Source organism: Clytia hemisphaerica, unplaced genomic scaffold (assembly GCF_902728285.1).
Source record: "Clytia hemisphaerica strain Z4C2 unplaced genomic scaffold, Clytia hemisphaerica genome assembly, whole genome shotgun sequence".
Lineage (NCBI taxonomy): Eukaryota > Metazoa > Cnidaria > Hydrozoa > Leptothecata > Clytiidae > Clytia > Clytia hemisphaerica.
The window spans coordinates 221,563-246,671 of record NW_027103289.1 but is presented as its reverse complement, the minus strand read 5'-3'; the positions used below and the strand labels follow the sequence as shown (position 1 = coordinate 246,671).

Here is a 25,109-nt window from a genome sequence, read left to right as displayed (position 1 = left end):
CTAGACATCTTACCAAACAAATATTATATCGATGGGGCCCCCCCAGCGGTCACGGATGTTAAGCTGGGCGCTGAAAACGAAACTCAGTTTGCGCGTGCGCGAGAAAACGAAAGTGGTTTTCATCCTTCTCGGAAGCGATGGGGAGCTGGATTTTTTTGTTTACATCTGTGGTTTCACAGCCTTGATTTTGTTTTTATTAGCTTTAGCTCAAGTTCTTAATGGTTTTATTTGAAGCAGTTTGACCAAGGTTTGTTTTTATATAACTTTTTGTATCCTAGAGATTATGTAAACATAAATACAAGCCTGATTCCTCTACCTACTCTGACAGCCCAAAATTGACTCTATTCAACTCTCAAAAACAAAAGATAGGAAATTTTTCTTGTATAATTTTTTTTTGAGATGAAAAGAACAACCTCTTGGCTTTTCAAAAATATATATTTTATATTCCTAACATTTTTTTTAGACAAGTTATCAACCAAAACAAAACCCATACTTTCACTTTCGTTTTGCCGGAAAAATGGTGGATCCTCATCAAGAAAATTTACAAAGACTGTGTAGAATTTGTGGGGAAAATATTCTTAATGATGGAGTTTTGGTGGATAGCAAATCCGAAGATATTTTGGAATGTTTCTACCTTAAAACTAGAAAAGATGAGGATCGTAAACATCCAAAATATATATGCCTCAAGTGCTGTGCCCAGCTGAATGCCATCAAAAAGCGGGGTTCTACGGTAAAACATCAAGTCATAAATTGGCCCTTGCACTCTGATGATGGTTGTTGGGTTTGCTCAAGAGCTGATACTTCACGAAATAGTCCAGGTCGCCCAAAGAAGACCAAAAAGCAGGGTGGACGGCCATCAAAATCGCCAGTTCCCACGATATGGGCACGTAACAACAGTCTTGCTTTGATCCAGCAGATTCCAGATTCTCTGAAAGAAACAGACTACAATGATATTCCTTTGACTTCCTTTCTTCAAAATGACTTCACAGATTTGGTTAAGTGTCCAGTTTGTCAAAAACTCTTTGATAAGCCAGTTTTGGTATCATCATGTCAGCACGTAGTATGTTTGATGTGTCTACTGAGTCACATTGAAGGTCATGAACTTGAAAAATGCAAATGTCCATGTCAATCATGTACTTCATTGGTCTCCCCATCAGGTGTCATATTTTCTCAACAAACAATTGATATCATAAACAGATTAAAACCAGCCACATCAACTACTGAAATCAAACTGAAGGATGTATTCTCGTTAACTACCGGTGATAAGGTTCCACGAGATTATGAAGAAGCTGCAGTACACATAATTAAAACCAAACTATCCCAATCATGTGACAAGTCAATATCGTTCAACACTGGTGGGTCAAGGGTAAGCAATCTAAAAAAGAGAATGTGTTTGATAATTTAAGTTCTATTGATTGCAAAATTTTTGTCATGTCATGACATAAATGGGGACAAAATTTCAAGCTTTATTAAGAGAAAGTAAAAAAATTTATTCAATGTGGATTGTTGTTTAATATAGATTATTATTTTCTTTTTAAGCCTCTTGTTCTTGTATCAACCCCGGTAGCAATCAAGAAGAATGTTTGTCGTCGTGCAATCCAGTTTAGAAATGCAGCAATTAAAACTTTACTGAGTCTTGTCAGCAATGGAGACAGCACAAATCAGACAGCACATTTTGTCAATTCGTTAACGTTGTTTGAACAAAAAGAGATCATTGGTAACAGAGTTTTTGATGCAAAAACAATTGTTGCTATGAAGGCTGATTTAGAAATACCATGGGCAACACTGAGGAAATTAGCAAGGTTACTGAATTTCCCAGTTTATTAGCATTATATATCAGTAACATTAAACAACCAGGATAGAAATCTATCAGTTTACTTTAGCATATACACATTATTTCAGTATCCCTGTTTAAAGTCATGTTTAGAACATAGAGCAGATTACCCCATGGGTGCATAAAAGTTTCAAATTGTTGAATTGAAAAATTCTGGAAATATTTTCTCAATTTAACAATTAATTTTTCTATCTTTTTTGCTTTTATACTGTAGGTGGATGAGGGAAAGCAAAATAACATTTGAATCGGAACGCAAACAGAGAGAGATTATGCACACAATAGTAGCTGCTGTAGTGATTTGCAAGCTAGCCCCTTTCCAATTTCCAAAAAGATGCAAGAAGACTGGGAATATTTTAAAAGGCAAATATGAACAATTGGAAGCTGCATGGGCATACATTGATGACCTGAAAGGACACTTGTTTGCATACCTTGAATCTCTTGTAAGGTATGTGCACCTTGGCTGTACAAAAATATTACTTGTTTTACAAATACCAAAGTAAAAAATTTTTAGCTAATTCTATTTCAATTTAATTTATTTTCTCTTTTCTTCCATACAGTACATCATTATTCGTCGAGAAACCAACAATAAAAGATGAGCTTCACCTAAAAATTGGAGGTGACCATGGTGGTGGTTCCTTCAAATTCTCCTACCAATGCTGCAATACTGATTGTCCTAACAGCAGAAAGAATACAATCGTATTCAATACTTTTGAGGCGAAGGACTATCGTGTAAACATCAAATTATCAATGGATCGTTACAAAGATACAATAGATGAAATCCAGAAAATGGAATGGAGGTGACTTACCAGATTTTTCTTTATTTGAGTGTATTGAAACCAAAATCATCATCATCATCAGTATGATCATTCAACACCTAAATAAAAACAAGAATTAGATCATTTTGAATTTTATACGTGAAATTTTTTTTCGATCATAAATTTTCATATTTTTTTAAACATTATTTTATTTTATTTATTTTCAGAGGAAGGAAAATCCGCATGTTTTTATTTGGAGACTATGAATTTCTATCCTCAATTTATGGAATTACTGGAGCCAGTGGTAAGAAATTGTACCAACATTAATTTTGGTGAAAAGTTATTGTCGTTTATTTTATGATTATTTTCCCTAAATGAAAGAAATCAGAATTCTAAAGGAAAAAGCAAGTATCAATAAATTTTTAATCATCTAATATCCTTTTTCAGGGCGTCACTGTTGTTTGTTTTGCAATGCAACTTACTCTGAAATTCAAAAATGTCCTGCAGATCAATCAAAATTAATTACAGAACGAACACTTGAGACCTTGCGAACAAAATTAGAAGAATTTGAAGCGGCAGGTGGGATCATTGGCAACGCAAAGAAATTTGACAATGTTATTCATGAACCTATTGTAAATATTCCACTTGATCAGGTATAGAATTCCAAATAATTCTATTTTCATTATAAGACTGATCTTTTATAATTATTATTTGTGGGACTGGACTTATTAGCGCAGGAACCGATCAACCAATGTTTATTGATAGACGTATTATTTTCTTTTTTTGTAGGTTGCCATTCCTGCACTCCACATCAGCCTTGGAACTTATCTTAAAATTTTCAACATGCTTGAAGATGAGTGCAGACTGTTAGACATGGAGATCCTTGGAGACCTGGCAGAAAAAGACGAGAATACTGAAATCACACGTGAAGATGTTTTGAAAAATGTGGAAATCCTTAAGAAAATCCAAAATCTTGAATTTAATGCCCAAGATTGTCATGACAAAATTTGTCTTGTTCAAGAAGCAATTAGAGTAAATATTTGCAATAACCCTGATGAAGAAGAGAGGATTAGAACAATTTATAATGAAAGAATAGACATGTTGAATGAAGTACTCTGTAAGAAGGTAATAAAAGCTATAATTATATTATAACATTTTAAACAATTTTTGGGGAATTAATTTTTGCATTTTGCACAGTTTTATTTTCCAAAAAAAACCTTGAGATTTGAACCAGTCAGATAAAATGTTCTGAAAATTCTTCAAAAGCCCTAGGGAAATGAAGTTGGTCCGAAAAAGGTCAAAATTGAAAAAAATTATTTCCTAGGAAATTCAATTTTCTGATTTTCTTTTCAACCACTAAAAAAGCTAGTTCCAAAAAGGTATATTTTAACTTTCTTTTCAGCTTGCAGAGATTGACGAGTTAGAGAACGAATTGACAATCAATGCCAGTTGTGGTCCTTGCTACAGAAAACTTGACGAGGTTCTACAATCGGTTGGTGTTCAAAGACAGGCATATCACGGAAGATCATTTATAGGAAACGATGTTCATAAAATGTTGCATGTACGTATCAAAAGTCCAAGATACATTGATAAAAATCCTTTTGAAAATTTTATAAATGCAAAAGACCGTAAAAATGCCCTTTTTCATGAAAAATATCAAAAATTTTGCTTGGAGCTAATTTCCATATCCTACCAAGTACCTAAGAAATTCATGATGTGAAGTAAGACCAAATTTAATTTAATCAACTTACAATGTTTAAAACTTCTATCTTTCAGGAAAAAAACATTCGCAAGCTATGTCACAGCATTCCTAAACTAGTTTACGATGAATTTGGTTTGATCGACACCCCTGCCCACATACGTGCATGTGATATCAGCAAGAGATTTAAAGAATTGATGGATAATTATGGTGTTTGTCATCGACTCATGAACTCATCTGATTATTTCAATGATGAAAAAATTCAGCAGCTAGGTATGTTTTTTTTGTGATATCCAGTATGATTGTCTATTTTTGAATACCCGCTTTAAATTAAACATTGAAAATTCTGTCCTTACCAACCATAATGTCTCTTTGGTTGGTGATTTTAAAAAGGGGAATTAATATTGGAAATTTGTATAGTAAAAGTTCCACTTACCAGGATCCTTGTCTTTTTCTTCAGATACAGCAATCAAAAAGTTCTTTGTGCACTACCGTGATAACTTTAAACAATCAATCACAATCAAACTTCATATGCTCGAGTGTCACATTCTAAAGTTCATCAAAAAGTGGCGTATTGGTCTTGGTATGTATGGCGAACAAGGTGCGGAGAGTATTCATCCAGAGTTCAATAGTCTTCGAAAAACATATGCATCTCACAAACCTGCTGAAAAACGATTACAGACCATGGTCGAGCAGCATCTCCTCCGAGTTGCACCAGAAGTTCGGGTAACTGTTCCAAAACCTCCAACACGCAAGCGAAAACATAAACCTGAAGAGTAATATATATATATTATTGATTTTAAAGCATTATAACAACACAACAAATTTTTACATTGAATATCCTTCACAGTTCCTAGTATATATTTATTTATCTTTAAAAAATCCACTTTTTATCAAAATTGTACACTTGTTCATAATGTATATATAAAATTTAAATTTGCATTCATGATTATATTTATATTTTTTTGTACTTACAGTACAAAGGTCAAATTCAATTTTTTAAGCCTGTTCATGTTATAAATAGTGAATTTTTCTACTTACAAGTTACTCCAATCAATATCATCAAAATTGTGACATAGAATGCAGTTGAAAGCTACTAAAAAAGAGATTATTTGATGGAATATAACAGTCAAGTCTGATTTTTTTAAGGAGAAACCAACCTATGAAAACTGAAGCTATAACTCCCCCTTAAAAAATGTTAGGAAATTTTTGATCTGACAGATTTGCAAAAAAACATATTGAGATACTCAAAAAGAAAGGATTTTAGTTGAAAAATTTTGAAATTAATGTTATTGAGAATTATCAAGACTATTGTTGTTTTTTGGCTGAAAAAGTGGAGAATTTTAAGACCTTGAAATTAGAAAGACGAAGTTGAGTTTTCGATATTTTGAAATAGAAAATCTATTCAGATCGACTCCAAGAATCAATGTCTCAAAATATAGACCAAAAACTTCCATATTACTCTCCATAGAGAAGCCAAAAGTTTCAAAATTTACAGCCTTCAATTTTTCGGCCAGTCGCCATTTTGTCTTCTTGTTGAATGTTTTCGTTAGTAACTCGCGCATGCGCAGACTGAATTTCACCGAGATAACATCCGTGCGGTTTGCGTGAATGCGTGAATGGGCATTTTCGGCTTTGTGAATGCGTGAAAATTGAAAAAAAAATGCGTGAATGCGTGAATCGAAAAAACTTGCGTGAACGTGAAAATCCACTTTTTGATTGCGTGAATGCGTGAATCTGGGCTATTTTGTGCGTGAATACGTGAATTTTCCCTTTTTTTCCACCAATTATGGGTTGCTTTCCCGATTTTCCAATGTTTCCCCGATTTTTCCCAAAATTTCCCGATTTTCTGAAAAATCGGATTATTGCGTGAAACTCGAGGAAAATTTGCGTGAATGCGTGAATTTCGAGAAAAAATTGCGTGAATACACCGTTTAGGAGTCTCGCTATTTCACGGTACTCCATTGCAGAGGCCCGGTAAAAATGGTAGGTAAAAATGCGCACTTTAGTACTGTGAAAGGTTAGAGGAATGTAAACATTGTGAATTTTTTTCTTTACCTACCGTTTTTCTGCTATGTTTCCTTATGAGAACCAGATGTTTACCTACCGTTTTTTTGCGGAGGAGAGTGAATTTTCCGTGATCGCTAAAATCAAAACAATGGAAAATTGGCTTGACGCGTGCGCAGTCGACACTCCTAAACGGTGTATTGAGGGTCCGCTGGGGGGGGGGGCCTCTTACAATGCAGTGAATTTCCATGGAAAATCATACCCTTACAGTGCACTTTTTCAAAATTTGTCGCCCGTAAGGGCGAAAGCTTTTGCAATTTTCCAAGAAAATGTGGAATTTTTCCTCCAAAATTGACCAATTTTGTGCCAATTTTACCAAAAAATTGGCCTTTTATCACAATTTCCTACCCTTACAGTGCAGTTCAGTGCAGTTTTGTAATTTCCTACCCTTACAGTGCAATAGCTGAACTATGAAGAACCTACCCTTAAGGGCCGAACGTCTGGTAGGTCATTTATCTTGAGTGCCCCCCCCCCGGGTTTTTTAGACATTGAATTGAGAAACATCAACGGTTGTCTAGATGTTAGACTTTTTGATAAAAGGGATTTTTAAAAGAGTAAAGGAGTTTTTCCTTTGAGATTGTGCGTCTTCCTTTTTGCACTAGTAATTTGCCTTCAACCATGTTTTACTCTTCCTTCATAAACTTGATTTTATATGAAAACAATTTGAAAGGTATTAGAAAGACATCTGTAAAAATTTATTAGCAAAACACTATTCTGAAGCAATTGAAAAGCTATCCAGGGAGATGGTTTATCGATGGTTTAGCTCAGATACCTTTCAGATTACAAAAAAACCATTTCAAAGCCATCGACTCAGATGGCTTTTGGAATATCAAGTTTGGATGCTTTATGGATGTGTTTTGTCTTCAAGATGTTTTTAGAAAAGCTATTCAGACACCATCTAACTTTGATTCGAACATTCGAAATTAGAATCTCTAAAAAATAAAAAATAAACAATTAAGTCCAGTTCCAGAGAGAGTCACAAATGCGAGGAGCTGCTCTTAGAGAAAATAGCGAAAATAGCTGCATGAGAACATTAGTTTGAAAATTATATTTCTTTCAATGAAAAAAGAGAAGACAACCCTTAGTGTCACTAAGAACCACCAAACGCAAACAAAGTGTAAGTTACTCTAAATTTGTTTCTGAAAAGACCTTCGCTTTTACTTTAATTCTATTTCCATTGAACACTGAAGGGAGTCAACATTGAAAACTCAAAAGACGGGATGGTAACCTGCTTTCAAAAATCCATATTATTATTATCGTATTATTTAACTACTGCTGAAAAGATTTGAGAACTAGACCAGCCTAGGCACAGATTTTTAGAATATTTTTTGAAAAATCATCTCATGTTGGAAACTAGAATACTTCGAGAATTACTAGAATACTTACAAATTTATTTTTTGATTTGCTGTATGATTTGGTGCATCTATATATCTATAATCTAGTATTGCGAAAAAGTATGCACTTTTTATTGAAGTTTTGTCCTTACTGACTGACTGACTAACCCAAACTTGTTGAATTCAAAGTTTGATGACTGTCTGCCATCTTTAACATGTGTCCAAAAATAAAGCATCATGGGATTAATTTGTATGGCTTTTCGATTGCTTTATGAACTTTGTTATGAAGCAATTTAAAAGCAATCCGGGATACCTTGTGGATACCTTTTTTGAGAAACAAACATAAGGCATCAATACACCATCCAGGATATTTTCCAAAAGCCATCCAATTATTGCTTTGAGATTGCTTTCGGGATTGCTTTTCGATTGCTTTCCATTTTTCGTCAATACCCTTATGAAAAAATCGAGTATGCATCAAGTATGAACAAGTATGCATCAAGTATGAACAAGTATGCATCAAGTATGAACAAGTATGCATCAAGTATGAACAAGTATGCATCAAGTATGAACAAGTATGCATCAAGTATGAACAAGTATGCATCAAGTATGAACAAGTATGCATCAAGTATGAACAAGTATGATTCAAGTATGAACAAGTATGATTCAAGTATGAGTAAATTTGCATACTTGAAGGCAAGTCTGCAAGCGAAATATGCATACTTAAATTCAAGTATGACAAGAAGTCTGCATATCTTTCAAGTATGCAAGGAAACATTCATACTCGAGATAAGTATGCACATATATAAATAGACGATGTTATCGTCCGTTACAGTGATAGTAAAGGCGGGAAGATATGGCGGTATGGGCGTTATGGCGGTATACGGGAAAAAATCGGCGGGAGAGTTTCGAAGAAACGGACGATAACTCTTTGGCATAAAAAATATTTTGCGGTTTTGCTTGGACTAACCAGTGAGACTGGTTAGTCAACCAGTGAGACTGGTTAGTCGCTCCGTGGTGAAAACTGCCTAAGTTTAAAGGCCGAGCTTGGTTCAAACGATCAAAAACACGCTGGTGGAAGAAGACACAAGACGAAAATGGCTGTGGTTTTTCTGTGAATCCATCTCTTTATGGATTTTTTCTTCTTGGTTCATTCGTTTTATTGTAGACTACAAGATAACTTAGTGTACTCTTTCCTCAAGTCAAGTATATTCTTTTGTAGAAATTGTTTTTAAAATGATTTTTCAACTGAAGTCTACAAAGACAATAAGTTGAAAATTCAATTTTTAGGTACTCTGTAAAAATTATCAGATTATTTTTCTAAATTTTTTTAGGTAAGAATCAGAAATTGTACGCATGGGAAAATAATGAGAACATGTGTGGCAGTAATTTGCAGAGAGCACAATACCAAAATGAAATATTTAGCACACTATCCTGGTATATTTTTAAGATTACAACTTGCAATATTTCACGTGATGTCCTGGTATTATTATTTGCTGAGAAAATGCCTTGCAATATTTCACTCAACGTCCTGGCTGTCTGAGTATAATTTAAGATTATAACTTTCAAAATTTCACTTCGCGTTCTGGTATAATTTAGGATTATAACTTGTAATATTTCACTTGACGCCCTGGTATAATTTGAGATAAAACTTGCAATATTTCACTTTGTCGTCCTAGTAAAATTTGGAATTATAACTTGTAATATTCACTTGACGTCCTCACATACAATTTGTGATTATGACTTGGAATGTTTCACTTGACGTCCTGGTACAATTTGAGATTATGACTTGGAATATTTCACTTGACGTCCTCGTACAATTTGGGATTATGATTTGGAATATTTCACTTGACGTCCTCGTACAATTTGAGATTATGACTTGCTGACTTGGAATATTGCACTTGACGTCCTCGTACAATTTGGGATTATGACCTGGAATATTTTACTGACACCCTGGTATATTTTGAGATTATGCCTTGGAAAATAGACCTTTTTTCAAAGAGGACGTCCTGTTGAATAATTATGTAGTCCAGCTATTTATAAAAACAATGATAGAGCCATGCATAATTACTGTATCATGCACATTGTAATAATTATGCATGGTTTTATCATTGTTTTTCTGCTGGACTACATAATTATTCAACAGGGTGGCCTCTTTGAAAAAAAGGCTATTTTACACCAGCCTTCTGGAATAAGTCGAGACTATAATATGGTACTGCGTCAGAGAACAGTTTAGAATCATTATAGTTTATCATGGTAGAATTATATACCTATTTTTCAGTTATTTCATATAAGAAATTTAGTGTCATTTTAAATCTTCCTTACTAGGGTTTTTATACTACTGATTGGTATTTTTCAATTAAACTTTATAATTTCTTGGGATTTCTTAACATGGATGATTCTCCTTTCATCCTCTTTTCTTTTTCAATGTCTCAAAAACTTTTTGGGTAGAAAGAAATTCAAGCTCAAATCAAAGCAAGATCGACATACTGCAAAAGCTATTTACAATTTACAAGCTGGGACTTTTTTACTTCCCCTGCAAAAATTATCATGAGATTTTTCATCCACTGTATGTTTTTTATCAACATAAAAGTCACAAATTACAAGCATTTATACTTTAAATAATTTTTATGTTTGCTTTTGTCTTTGAGCAATGGTGGTGTGGTAAGATACTAGAACTTTTTATTCTCTTAAAATGGACTTTTTCATATAAAAGGAATAAAAATAAGGATTATAATCCTCAGGCAAAAAAACAAAAAAAAAACAACAAACTTGTATGATTTCATGTTTTTAAAGAATCTTATAAAGCTTATGGTAGCTAGATATTCTTGTTGCAAAGAAATTACACACTTTAAAAAAAATGACTGTTGATAAGAATTTGTTATTCTTAGAAAAGAAAGGTAGTTCCAAGAAAATATAAAGGGAATAAAAGGGAGAGGGTATCCAAAAAGAAAGATATTATTTCTTGGAATCTCAGTTTCTCTCTCCCGCCTGTTTTTATTTTGTTTTGATTTTTTCGAATACCGAACACGGCTGGCCTCGCATACAGAAACTAAAATTCATACGATTTTGGCTGTTTTTGTATTTTGCGCCAAAATCGTATAGTCTAAGACTGGCAACTCTACCGACTGTAAACTCTTTTCGGCAAAAAAACCCGTTTGCGAATTTTCTTCGGCTTTGGGCTTTTTTCTTAGATAGTGATTCGTCTTAGACTATAACATAGTCTAATATATAAATCGAGTATGAATAAAAGTCTGCATACTTGAAATATCTGCATACTTGGAATAAGTCTGCATACTTGAAATATCTGCATACTCGAAATAAGTCTGCATACTCGAAATAAGTCTGCATACTCGAAATAAGTCTGCATACTCGAAATAAGTCTGCATACTCGAAATAAGTCTGCATACTCGAAATAAGTCTGCATACTCGAAATAAGGGTCTTTACTAAAAACTGTCTGCAGACTAAAATAATAATTTTTTCCATAGAGGCCATTTTGTGAAAATTTTAGTGAGAATATTTCTTATACATTTTTGGAAAGTACATCCATTTGAAGATCGAAATTAGCTATTAGATGTTTCAATTTTCAGACAATGGCGTATTTTACAGACCAGAATGAAAAATGAAAAATGTCCGAAATTCACCATGACACTAAAAACTGGAAAACTACCAGTGGTGCAAAGTTGAAATTTGGCAATAATGTTAAGATCATAAAATCACATCATTTTGCAAAATTTCATTTCAATATGTCATGTGTACTTTACAGACCAAAAACGAAATTTCCCTCTTGGTCTGTAAAATAGCCATTTTTTCTGTCAAATCTTTCAATATTTCAAAAATAATCTACATCCACTAACTCTGGTCAAAGTTTGGCTAAATTTCCTTCACTACATTAAAAGTTATGGGCTGGTCTGTAAATTATAATTTCCCGCCCTCTTTAGGCAATATATATTCACTTGAAGCCTCCATTATACCATTATATTTTCTCACAGGGAAACTTTTCTAGCCAATAGAATTTAGCTAGACTTCACATGTTGAAAATTTATTGAATGAAAAGTTTTTAAAGAATCCAAATTTTGATGTTTCCAAAGTTTATTCAGACACTGGTGTATTTTACAGACCAGATTCAAAAATGTCTGAAAATCATCTAAATTTTCAAAACTTGCAAGTTCTCAGTGCTAGAGCTTCAAACTAAGCACCAATATTAAGATCACAAAACTACTTCATTTTGAGAACTTTCATATCAATTCATCAAACGGTGGATATTTTACAGACCAAAACCGAAATCTACGGTCTGTAAAATAGCAATTTTTCAGTCAATCTGTCAATACTAGATAAGAGTTGTGAGCTGGCTGTAAATTATAATTTTACACTTTGCTTATTCAATGAAAAAGACAATGCTATGTTTAAACTATAATGTTGGCCTTTCTTCAGAGCCTGTATAAGAAAAAAAACTTACTTTTTTGCTTCGAGTGTTCGAGTACTTGCAACTAAATTTTCACTAACCACAATCTTACTTCTTGCTTTTATTGGAAGCCAAATTCAAACAGCCATTTTGCAGGATGCCACATGTATACCATATTTAAACATTATTAATTAATTACACTGAAATGACAAAAAATAATAGACAATGAAAAGAAGAGTCTAAGCAACTTGTGAAGCAATAGAAATATTCAAATAAGCTTGACATATAAAGTTGAGTAACAGTTCAAAACGATTATGACGAGCAAAACTTAAAAAAAATACACCATGGTTTGAGTGAATTGGCCTTGACATACACACTATTTTTTATAAGAAAACTCTATAAGAACTCTATTAGAACAATAGGCCTATTGTTTAGAAATAGAAGAATGCTCACCCTCAGCCAAAGTGAACTATTCTTATAAAAAAACGTGTTTTGTAAGAGAAATCCCACAAAAAGAATAGTACCAGACTTTGGTTTTTTATTCTTTGTTGATTGTGTTGATTATTTAGTAATGTCAACTCAAAAAAAGTTGATAATCCATCAAGAATACCAAAGGAGTCTCTTTTAAGTTGACTTCAATTTTAGTCCAACCTTTTTTTAATTTGGAAGAGATCATACTTATCTCAATTCTAACAATGAAAAAAGATTTATATAATTAAGAACTATATATAAATTGAACGTATTTATATAATTAAAAACTATATATAAATTGAAAGTATTTTTCTCAATTAATAACGTTTTAAATTAACTCTTTCGCCCAGAACATTCCAATGTGCAGTATAGAAAATGAAGGAACCATTTATTAATACAATATACTACCAACTCTTAAGTACAATAAAAAATTTCTTTAATAAAATCTTGTATATTAATTTGAAATATTCTTTTTTAATAAATTTTTTAACAGCCTACCTAAACTCCCTCTAAAGCCTTTCTTGGATACAACATTTAAGAAGATGGCCTGCGTTATGTTAATAAGATTTATAAGATCTAAGATTTATAAGTAAAACTCAAACAATCACTTCGATATATAATACTCTACGTACTAGGTTATAAATATGGATTTCACAGGTTACTAAAATATTTAACAAACCCTTGTTAGCATGAATAAAGTGAATTCAAGCATAGCATATAAGTAATAAGCTAAGCCTAAGTTTATAAAATGTAAAAATTCATAGCTTATAATTATTCATTATTCAAATTATAATTATTAAGATGAGTGATCAAGTGAAAACAGCATATCAAATAAGAACAAAATATCTTCAAATGTTAAATAAATCCAATTATGTTCGTATAAGAAAAGAAAGAAACAACACTGGGTGAAAAGCTGTCTTTCCGAAATTTCCAAACTTTGAAAATCTCATGTTCCCAGAAATTTCCAATTTTGAAAGTGACATTCCCATTTTTTTGGAAATTTGAACTTTCAATTTTTGAGAATATCAGAAAGTTGATATATTTAGATCTTTCAAAATTTGAAATTTCATATTTTATGGTCTTCTTAAAAGTTCAGGAAATTTCATATTTTCTGTCGCTAGAAAGACCTAAAAGATGAATTTTCAGAGATTCTAAAAAATAAAAAGGCGACTTTTTCGATACCTTGGAAATGACTAAATAGCCGAAAATCCCAAAATTGAAAAGAACTGCACAACTCACTTTTCCGATATTCCCCAAAGATTATTTTCTTCCAGGTTCAGAGCAGCCCTCTTTATAAGCATAGCGGTGGCAAAAAGTATGTATATGTTATGATATGAGATGCAAGGAGCACTTTTGAAGATCCGGGAGGCTACTCAGCCAAAAGAGGTGACCGATATGTGCGAGCCATAAGCGTACCTTTTTTTATACCTCAAAGTCCCTCAAAGGGGTACAAATCTATAGCTTACTCTCCCAAAGGGTCCCAAAGTCACAGAAATGGAGAATATTTTTCTTTCAAAGGTGGGTCATGTCATGACTTTAGAAAAATTAGGAGCAAATTTTGTGAAAAACCCTCGAAAATTCAAAAGGTTTTCTCAAAGAAGGCTGAAACATGGAGCTTTAGTACAAAGATAAAAAGAGCACACAAATTAATGAAAGCAAAGTGTTTCTTTTCTGTTATTATTCCTTATATGGAAGTAATTGCTCTCTAAAGAATTTACTTTTGAACCACCTTATTTGTTATGACGTAAAGTTCGTTTATTTATTAGATTTGTTTATTATTTTCAACGAAAGAAACCGAAAGAAAGAAAATGTGTTTTATTATCTTAATTCAATAAACATTGTGTTGCAGGGGCGGTGCGACACCCCTGCAAAACATGCACTCGCAGGGTATGCTCCGGAGTCTTTTTTGTCGCAGCTTGTTTTTAGCCTACCCGGAGTTGTTTTTCCGGATCATTCGTTAGTGTCATTAGATTTATTCGAAAGCAGCCACCGAGGGCAAATGATGGAAAAGCCGTTCCGGAGACCCCCCTCAGCTGGAAATGGCCTAGGCGTTCCGGGAAAATTTCAAAAAGTTTGCTCCTGGAAATGCATAGCCGTTCCCTGGAAAAATTTTGAAACTTCTGTAACAATCCTCCAGCTGGAAATTCACACGTGTTCCAGGCTGATTTTATGGAACTTTTTCACAACTGCTGGTAGATTTTGGAATTTTGGAGCTGTTCCGTTAACCAACTAGCTGGAAATCTGGAGCCATTCCTGGGACGATTTCTAGCTTCTTTTTCTTTTTTTTTGAGCCGTTCCTTGAGTCAGCCAGCTGGAAATCTGAAGCCATTCCTGGGACGATTTGTAGCTTCTTTTTCTTTTTTTCTGAGCCGTTCCTTGAGTTAGCCAGCTGGAAATTTGGAGGCGTTCCGGGTAAATTTTTTTCAGAGCTTTTTAAAACCAGCTCGGATCAAGATGTTTCCTGGAAAAACACCCTACTGTAGGTGAACGGCTCATTTTGATGTTTTGATTCAGCAGATTTATTAAAAATTGACCCGTTCCACTCCAGTAGGGTACTTTCCAGGAATGATTTGTATGTTCCGAGCTGTCTTTAATTCACCAGCCACAGCTGGCCACAGAAAAGAAAAACGATTTGTATATTCGAAGAAATACTTGTCAAGGACGGGGGTAGTATAAAAAGTAAACTTGTCTGATGGAAACTTTTGAATTAATAAAATATTGCTCTGGTAACCTTGAAAGTTCCAGGAAACAAATATGATTAAAATAGAATCTTCTTTTTGAAATTATGAAAAATAAAATAATAAATTAATAGCGCAAATTAAACTAACAACTAACCCCCGTCTTGATACAATAATGATTACGTCATTTACTCGAACACTTTCCCGCAGATTATTATAATGTTTGCGAGTACATTTATGAGCTAGTTTGAAAAATAAACACGTTGATGGAGAGCAAGTATTGGTTTTTTGAAGCATGAAACTAAAAATGAGCGTGGCAGCTACAAACTAGGTGAAGCTCCACAGTCCAGCAACCTTTAACTCTCAGAGAAAATCTGATCTTTTTATGCTTACATGTAGCATTCAGAATGGATTGCCAATGCAATGTAAAGAGTGAGAACAGGTACGTTTTTGCACACTTTTTTTTCTACCTCTAATGCAAGAAAAAACTGTTATTTTATAGTTTTATCCTTTAGACCTACCAACCTCCTCTGGCAGTTTTTTTTATTATTGTTGCAGTAATCTTTGAAAGTCAAGAACTTTTTTAACTGCAATTATGTATGAGACCAGAAGATTTTATGAACTAAACATGAACCTCTGTCAGCAGAGGTGCTAAAAACTTGGAGCATGTGGCGGCAGGTCTATCTTTTTTCTGGACCTGGTTAGCTCGGTTGAGCTGTGCCAATGATTATAAGATGGTTATCTTTCAATTAGCAAAATGATTTCCTTTCTGATTTGATTTGATACACATGTTATGGATATATCACGTGGCTCCCTAGATTTTGTAGAGGAGGAGATATCTCCTATAAACAACTTGACTTAAATTATTATGCTTTAACAACTAAAAAAAAGACATGGGCACAAGCTTTTTGCTCATAGCTATATAGGTAAATACTTTTGAAACAGAAGCAGCCATGTGTACTACAGGTGACAAGGGAGAGATTCCCTGAAAATTTAGCTTTGCTTCAAAATTTTACTAGCCATAGGAATATTCTCGCTAAACATAAGATGTTTATATATACGCTTCCAAAGTAGTGTTCACCCAAATAGTCTTTCAGGGGATATGTGTTTATTCTCAACTTCAGTTGAGCGAGAATCTAATCTGACATTGTCTGCAATTTCTGTCTCATTTTAATGATTTAACTCTTTAAATAATACACAAAGAAATAGGAAAATAACATCAGAAATTGGTTGAAGTTTATTAAAATGTTTGACTTCATTTTTTGTTTCAATTTATCATCAACACTTTTCTTTAATTCATGGACAGATACCTACACTTCCACTTGCATTTTCATTTGTCAGATATTTTTATGATCAGGCAGACATAGATAAGAAAATTGAGATACAAAAACTAATATTTTGTAGTATGAGTGCATAGTGCTTTGTGACTTGGTTTATTGTACACTCAATGATCATTATATTTCATATCTAAAAAAATTGGGTTGGGAGACAAGATACATTGGTGACGACGCGCCCCTCGAACTAGCTTATTGTTTCCTTTTATTTTTTCAAATTTTCTTAACAATTTATATATTTTTAAATTATTAGTCAGGAATATTTTTCCCATTTTTATAAGAAATTAGGGATTCCAGAGTTGTTTGCGACTTGCCTGTATCTTGTGATTTTTTCAAAAACAAAATTGTCTCTCGGGATTGATATGGAGCGACGCGCTCCTTCTTCCAAGGCGTTTGCGAACTACAATACTTTCCCTTTGAGATGATTTATGCTAAATGGCATTAATAAGCAAAATGATCATAACAAAACCATGACAAAGCATCACAGTGTTCATAACCAATACAGTTAGTCAGCATAATGAAACATTATTTTGTTAGATCTGGTCAGCTTAGTGGAGTCAGTCTTGGTTTACCTGTGATTTGAAAAATCTTTTTTCATATCCTAAAATATTTGGGCTGGGAGACAAGATATGTGGTGACGACGCGCCCCTCGAACTAGCTTATTTTTTCCTTTTATTTTTTCAAATTTTCTTAACAATTTATATTTTTAAATTATTAGTCAGGAATATTTTTCCCATTTTTTATTTTATAAGAAATTAGGGATTCCAGAGTTGTTTGCGACTTGCCTGTATCTTGTGATTTTTTCAAAAACAAAATTGTCTCTCGGGATTGATATGGAGCGACGCGCTCCTTCTTCCAAGGCGTTTGCGAACTACAATACTTTCCCTTTGAGATGATTCATGCTAAATGGCATTAATAAGCAAAACGATCATAACAAAACCATGACAAAGCATCACAGTGTGTTCATAACCAATACAGTTAGTCAACATTTAATGAAACATTATTTTGTTAGATCTGGTCAGCTTAGTGGAGTCAGTCTTGGTTTACCTGTGATTTGAAAAATCTTATTTCATATCCTAAAAATTTGGGTTGGGAGACAAGATATGTGGTGACGACGCGCCCCTCGAACTAGCTTATTTTTTCCTTTTATTTTTTCAAATTTTCTTAACAATTTATATATTTTTAAATTATTAGTCAGGAATTTTTTCCCCATTTTTATAAGAAATTAGGGATTCCAGAGTTGTTTGCGACTTGCCTGTATCTTGTGATTTTTTCAAAAACAAAATTGTCTCTCGGGATTGATATGAAGCGACGCGCTCCTTCTTCCAAGGCGTTTGCGAACTACAATACTTTCCCTTTGAGATGATTTATGCTAAATGACATAAGTAAGCAAAAAAGATTGTAACCAAATCAATACCAAGCGACAGTGTATATCAAAGACATGAAGTTAGATAACTTTAGATGAGAAATAATTTGAGAATGTTTGTCTTTGTTTTTCTCTTTATCTGTCTGTCTGTCTGTAACTTCAAACAAAGATGTTTCGATTTTTTGGGTGAATAACTGAGGTAGTTTTTGTTTTAGCCAAGAGGTTTATAGTTTCTCAGGCTTTGTCATTTCAAAATTCCAGGTGTGTGATCAATTTCACTCCTAAAAAGTAATTTAGGCCTGTGATGAGGAGTGCTATGAATAACTTTAGTAGTAAAATCTAAATTTATGGCCTGTGTTTGATCGCACTCCTCAAGAATATTAGGTGTGTGTGGAGGTGTACGGGTTTCCCGCTACAGTGGCTCTTATGATGGCCGGTTTGTCATTTTTGACAAGTTGTTATGATTGATATCAGTGTTTCAAACGAGTTCTTTTGTTCAAGAGGGAAAAAAAGATAGAGACTGATTTAAAAAAAAAAAATTCTGCTTTACCTCTCCACCTTGTGTTTCCTTTTTCAGTAAAAGAAAATTCAATAGTGTACAGTTTCCAATGTATAAACAAGTATTTTGAGTTCTAAACATGAGATGGCTTCAATTTTACAACACAGGAAGTCAGGACAGATCAAAACAAAGACCCTTGCTACAAACCAAAAAAAGAAAGCTTTATTGTTAAAAACAAACTAAATGAAAAGGTCTTTCTTTTTAAAAGGATTATCATGATTTTTTCCTCTCCTGAAAACAAGAAACCATAACAGCAAGAGAAAGTTCTTTGAAAGATTAGAGCTTGAATTTTTTTTTGAAAAACCCTAGAAAAATCATAGAATATTCTTGATAAACCAGTATCCCTAGTATGGTAAAGCAATAATGTGACATACTTGATGCTTTATTGTATACTCCAAAGTTGAAAATCCTTGTTGTAACTTGAAAAAAAATTCAACTTCTTGTGACCAAAACATCTTCAAAATCAAAACAAACAAGAAATCTAATTTTGAATCGTTAATTCAAACAACTGCGACCCAAGTTTTTCTTAATACATACCATAGATACAACAGAACATAAATTTATCTTTGAAAAGCTTTAAACACTAAATAAAATCCTCCAAAAGCTAAAGCAAACTTGGAAACACAAAAATCCTTCCTCTCGCTAAGGCCTTCCTTCATCTTGGTTTGAAAATATCTAAATCAAAATTTCTAATTCTTAACATGTAGAATACTCTTGAAAAAGCAAAAATACTCCTTCATTGGATTTTAGTGAAAGGCAACATTTCTTGGTAAAGAGGATCTGTTAAGCAGCCTCTAAGAAACTTTTTCGTTAAAGGATGAGCAGAAGCCTAGAGACTTTCAACAGGGGGGATTCCCACAAATATCTGTTCTCATGATAATACTTAAATAAAAGTATTTCTCAACCAGTACTATTGAATTATTTTCCCTTGATAATGATAGTGTCAAACCTTTTTAACAATAACCTTGTCATTCAAGGCTTCAGGGGACTGAACAAAAAAATTTAATAAAGTTTTTATGGGTGTTTTTGAGGAGATGTAAATCTGAACCTTTTCAGTCTTGAACCAAAAAATTATAATTCAAACCTTCAGACAGACAGGAAATCTACTGCTATTATTCAAATTCAAGTTATTGTTGTTTTTATTTTGATTTTTTTGTTTACTCATGAGGTCCTGGAAACCCTCTCAATCTACACGTTCTATAGTTTTAACAAATTACCACATAAGATAACTGCTTTTACAGCATTCTTTGAAATGCCAAATTTAAGATGGACTGAAATTAATAATTGAGTTTTAAAAAGAAATCATTTGCTAATAGAAAACTATTCAAATAATTGATAACCAAATATGAGGCACTATTCCTATTACTGTTATCTGACTTGTCAGATTGTCATACTTTGAAATTGAATTTCCTCTATTTAGCTTATTTAATTTCTTACTCAGACAACATTTCAGAGGATGAAGAAAGTGAAAAATGACTTATTTTAACTGCTTCTGCATACTAGTTTGTTTTGAATTTGTCTTGCCTACTTTTAATTGTGATTTGTTACATTCTAGTAAATTTATGTTCCTTTGAATAAACTACTATAGCATTTTTAAACTACGTTTCGTTGATACAATTTTTTCAAATTGAAGAAAAAGTTTAAATCAAATATTTGTATTAATTTTTTTTCACTCTAGTGATCAAGTGATTTATTTTCATGGATAATCAACATTCAAAAGACGTCCAACTTGGAGAAATGGTAAAATTATTGTTTCTTGGGTTTTAATGGAATATTACTGCTGGGGTACCCAAAGGGGGTGGCAAATGTTTCATTTCAGGTAGATTCTGAAAAGGAGAAAGAAGGAGAGCATGGCAAAAAAGTTCTGACAAAGCTCATACGTACCATTTGCAGCAAATTTATTACTTAGCAGTTGAAAAATCGTGCATTATTGGTTAACTTACAATGGGCTGAATCACTTTCTAAAAAGTATGCATATTTTTGGCAAAATTTAAGAATAATGGGCTAAGTGTCTCAGGGACAAAAGATGTTTCCATTTTCTGGTTTGGAAGGTATTTTTTTGGTTTACAGACATTGAAGAGGAACCTTTAGACCGGATGATGGAGAAAAAAAAATAACATAAAATGTTTGTTTTTAAACTTGAATTAATGGTTGAGAAAATAAAAAATGTGTTTGGAGATACCAGAAAATCAACAAAAGTTTTGTAGTTGGAAACTTGTGTTAAGGGTGCCATTAAGGAAAGCATACAATATTGGAGGTCTTGTTATTTCCTTTCTGTTGCATCAGCGAAAGTAAACCTCTTCAAAATCTTAACATTTTAGTGGATGGGAAAAACTTCAAGAACCATGAAATTTGATACGGCCTTGAAAGGTGAACATTAAAGTATCCTCCAGACCCGGGGGAGGGGGGGGGCAGCCAAGCAAAATGACTGACAGGTATGTGCGGGCACAAGGCATCTGAAATGCACAAATGAAATACACCCCTTCGGAAATTCCACAAAAAAATCGCGATAAAATGGATCCGTTGAAATTGGGAGGTAAACATAAATGGTAGCGCAAGTAGCGGCGGTAAAAACAAGAACTCATTTGCTTATATCTGGCTTGTTTGTATGTTCCTAAAAATACACCTCATTTCAGTGAATTTGAAAAAAACAAACAAGACAAAGCCTTCAAGATGCTAGCAGAAGCTATAAGAAAGAGAAAAACAACAACTTTGGTGGTTCTTCAGTTGATTTGGGGGCTCTTTTGGCATCAATATTTTGGGTGGTTTGTAAAGCTTTTTGCCAGAAAACCGCAATATCGCGCTTTGTTTACCTCCCAAAAAGTGTTGCGTAGCAACAACGACAGGAGATGGTATTTCTGATGAGGTGTAAAGGGATTCAATCCCCTTTTCTTTACCTAATTCTTTTCAAATACTCCCAGTAAACATTTAAAAAGTAGTTTCTCAATGTTTTGTGAGTTTTTCCAAAAAATGCTTTTCAGAATAAGGTCTTTCCCAATTTTCATTGGGATTTAATTTGGCAGATAACACTGGGTAACACCCAAATCCGGGAAATGCACAAAATTCTATCCTTGCAAAATTTTATCCCCATAAAATATATTGGCGAATGAGCCAGTGTGAACCCCTCTTTATATAGGGAGTACAGCCTGTCCCAAAAATAAGCAAAGGGTGGGGGTAGGAAAAAATACTTAATAAAGGGTGGGGTAGATTTTCAAAGAGGTGTATAGATTCTTAGAAAACTTTATAACAAAGTGCAACAGCCCTTGTAATCTTTATACCTTATCAGCCCTTTTTACGCCGACCCCCTTTACGCTGGCCAAAGCTGAATGTTTTTCAATTTTATCCCGGCTGTTAATTCAGACCCCTTACGTCGACCCTTATTACGTCAGCGGCGAAAAGATAACACCAATAAGAGCCGGTGTAAAAAGGGCCAGTAAGGTAAACATCTTTGACTTTTTATAAGTAAACCTTTCAAAAATTGATGAAATTATTTGAACTAGGGGATAACATGGACTGTTATGGGCAAGACATATCTTGGCAAAGGTTCTGAAAAAGGGCAGTTTTCTTGGGGGTAGCTACATTTTGCAAAAAGGGAGGATAGGTATAAAGGGCCATAGTGGGAATCCCTCCATTCTTTTTTTTTAAGGGGGAGGTTGAAGGTTCGAAGGTTTTTAGAGATTTTGAAACGGGTAGCATTTAGGATGTCGACAAATTTTAGGTGTGGGTGACCCTATAAAGGCAGATAAGTTTATTTGTATGGAGTGAAATTTCAATCTGTCACTAGTTATCACCATTTAGATAACAAGTATCCAAGAAATCAGAGTTTAAGGGTATCCCAACGTAAGAATTTGCCTGCAATAGATGGGGGGAATTTACTTCAATTCATATTATGTATAAAGATAATTTCTCCTTCAAAACATATTTCAACTTCTTTTGAATTAGGTGGGTTGATATTTTTTTAAATTCAGGTGGGGTCGGCTAAGAAGGTCGTGGTTGAGTATTGCTCAATTTTCACGTGGGTGTAAAGCTATCGAGGTGGAGGACATTTTTATAGTGGGGGCTGAAGACCCACTATGCACAGTGTACCCAGACTCGAAAAATCCTCAAGCTGAAAGTTGCTGAGAAGCCTTGTCTTGAGTTTTTTCTGAAAGTTTAACTCAAAACCATAAAAAATGGCCATTTAACATAGAGTTTTGAAGTGATTTTAAGGTCCTGGGGCTCCTCTTAAGACACCATTCTGAGCAAAACATAGAGTTTTGAAGTGATTTTAAGGTCCTGGGGCTCCTCTTAAGACACCATTCTGAGCAAAAATTATTTTTTTGAGCAATTTTCAGCCATATTCTTAAAATGGCCAAAGTTTTTTTTAAATTCCGCAAAAATTTCTTCTTGCAAAAATTTCTTCCCTTAAGGTAGTCAAAAAGTGGCTCAAGATTTGATTCTTCTGCAAAATTTAGTCAAAATACAGCCATTTTCACAGTGGTTATTGTCGTAAAAATCTGAATAAAAAGCTAAAATAGAATTTTTGCTCAAGGTGGCCGCAGGTGTTTGACTACCCTAGATGCCTGCTAAGATTGAAGAATCATTCCTCTGAAAATAGATTATAACACATTTCCACAAGAAGTTGACTGTTTTCTTCTTCATTTTTCATTTTTCATTTTCCAAATTTTTTGCTTGATAATATTCCACTCACAAATATCTTTTCAACGTTTCGAATTCTATCAAAAGTTGCAGCGATTTTTGTCTCGGCTGCAAATTATTTTGAGATACATTTTGGGTGTCGGAGGGGTCTGAACAACCCCCTATTTTTATTTTATTCCCCCGCTTTGAATCAAATTCCGACGAGGGGTCGTTTTAAAGCATAGCACGTATAATTATTGAGATATGAGGTTTTTTCCAATTTTTCATGTTTTGGGCACACTGTGTCATGTGAGGGAGTGGTAGAAACTGCCCTGGACACTGCTCTGGACACTTATGTCTGAGCAAAATTATTACATTCTTACAATCCCTAATCTGATATTTATTTATTTTTACCCTAGTAATCAAGCATTAATGGACATTTAATCGAAATTCAAAGATCTCGCAATTGATGAAGTTGGTATGATTTTATATTCGATTTATTTTACATAGTCCCTCCCCCCCCCCTTTCTGCTGGAGAATTTTTTTTTTCAGAAAAATTTTGGGGTATTCCGAAAAGGTGCGAAGTAATTTTCCTATGGGGAAATGGGATTTTAGAATAAGAATGCAGAAAATAATGTGAGTCATTAATTTCACGGTTTTTCCTTTTTTCATTACAGCTATAACCGAAGCTCAAAGAAACTTTTATTATCACTACGTGATACCATCGAACAAACTGATACCAGAGGAACTGAATTGCTCGATTTTCGTAAGATCACTTGGGAAGAAAGCAAAAAAACACAACCTGTGTTTTCCGAGACGGCAATCTCAATCCAACAGAGACTTTTTCAATGACTTTAATTTATCTTTAATTTATTGTCTAGCTTGCGATCACCGTATTTCTTCGAATAAACTGGGCGTATATTGTTTTTTTTTCAGTGTCCAAAATTTTCATTAAAATCACAAAACTCGTCAAGTCGGAAGGGGGCGTTTATTCGAAGCAACATGGTAATTGGATTTTGGTTGAATTTTTTATCAAGAAATTTAGTTCGCCTCAGCCCACTTTTCACTTTTGCTAAAAAGAAGTAGGCTACATTTTAAACCGGGGATATCACAGGTTATATTTCAGAAGCAGCCAACGAGCCCATTTCCCCGAAATATCTGTTTCCCTTTTCCAGGAGAGCTTTTTTTGAAAATTGGGGAAACAGATCCGATTTTCTAGGAGAGACCTTTTCGTTAAAACTATCTGTTTCCCGCTCCAGCTGATGACGTCATCAGAGAGAAACAGATCAATATTTCTAGGAGATGACATAATAAATTGGGAAACAGATATATGTTTACAAAAAATCCAAAAAGTTGCATTGGAAACAGATTGAACTTTATGGGGGAAACAGATATCAATAACAGAAAGAAAGGGAAACAGATGAACATTTCCAGAAGAGGGGAACAGATATCCTATTTGGGAAAACAGATCAAAATTTTAATTCTGAAAATTGTGGAAACAGATCAAATTTTTCTAGGAAAGATAGTTTGAGATTAAAAATTTAGGTTTTGCGAGAAACACAGATCTTCATTTCTAGGAATAAGATTTTTGAAATATTCGGCCAACAGATCAAATTTTCCAGGAAGGCTATGTCTGGGAAACAGATATTTAAAAAAAGATCCTCGTTGGATGCTTTCGATATTTCTAAAATCTAACCTGTTGTACACCCAGTTTAAAATGTAGCCTACTTCTTTTTGTCAAAAGTGGACAGGTCTTGATCTTTGATATTTTTATCGAAATATCTAATGGATAAAATATAATTCGACTTTTTGCTCATGTATGTACCCTTTTTATTGATTTTACTCCGCATTTCTAATTTTTAAGCGACAATTTGAGATGAATTTTAAACCTTGTCAAAATGAAAGTGAAAGTGACTAAATGCAACCCTGGCTTTATGAGATTTTTGGAAACTTTCGATACATTTAAATTTTTAAATTTGAGCTTCAGTATGT

The 25,109-nt window shown here is 33.6% G+C and overlaps 1 protein-coding gene and 1 long non-coding RNA gene across 2 annotated transcripts; both read left to right on the top strand.

Moving 5' to 3' along the window:
• The first annotated feature begins 461 nt into the window (after positions 1–461).
• Positions 462–5,334, top strand: LOC136809173 (uncharacterized). The gene is made up of 9 exons (XM_067065694.1): positions 462–1,366; positions 2,049–2,279; positions 2,392–2,631; positions 2,817–2,893; positions 3,037–3,242; positions 3,379–3,714; positions 3,992–4,150; positions 4,366–4,561; positions 4,749–5,334. Exons 2-9 carry the CDS (start codon positions 2,053–2,055, stop codon positions 5,066–5,068), a joined length of 1,761 nt encoding a protein of 586 aa, XP_066921795.1. The 5' UTR covers positions 462–1,366; positions 2,049–2,052; the 3' UTR covers positions 5,069–5,334.
• Positions 5,335–15,541: 10,207 nt separating this feature from the next.
• Positions 15,542–24,653, top strand: LOC136809165 (uncharacterized). The gene is made up of 4 exons (XR_010846951.1): positions 15,542–15,683; positions 20,179–20,240; positions 23,537–23,595; positions 23,795–24,653. It is a non-coding gene; the product is annotated as an uncharacterized lncRNA (long non-coding RNA).
• The last annotated feature ends 456 nt before the right edge of the window (positions 24,654–25,109 follow it).

Bases quoted from the DNA above. Each gene is read 5' to 3' on its own strand.
- LOC136809173 (XM_067065694.1), top strand. From the start codon at position 2,053: ATGAGGGAAAGCAAAATAACATTTGAATCGGAACGCAAACAGAGAGAG. The intron at 3,243-3,378 runs GTATAGAATTCC...CTTTTTTTGTAG, and splicing joins TAAATATTCCACTTGATCAG to GTTGCCATTCCTGCACTCCA. The intron at 4,562-4,748 runs GTATGTTTTTTT...CTTTTTCTTCAG, and splicing joins TGAAAAAATTCAGCAGCTAG to ATACAGCAATCAAAAAGTTC.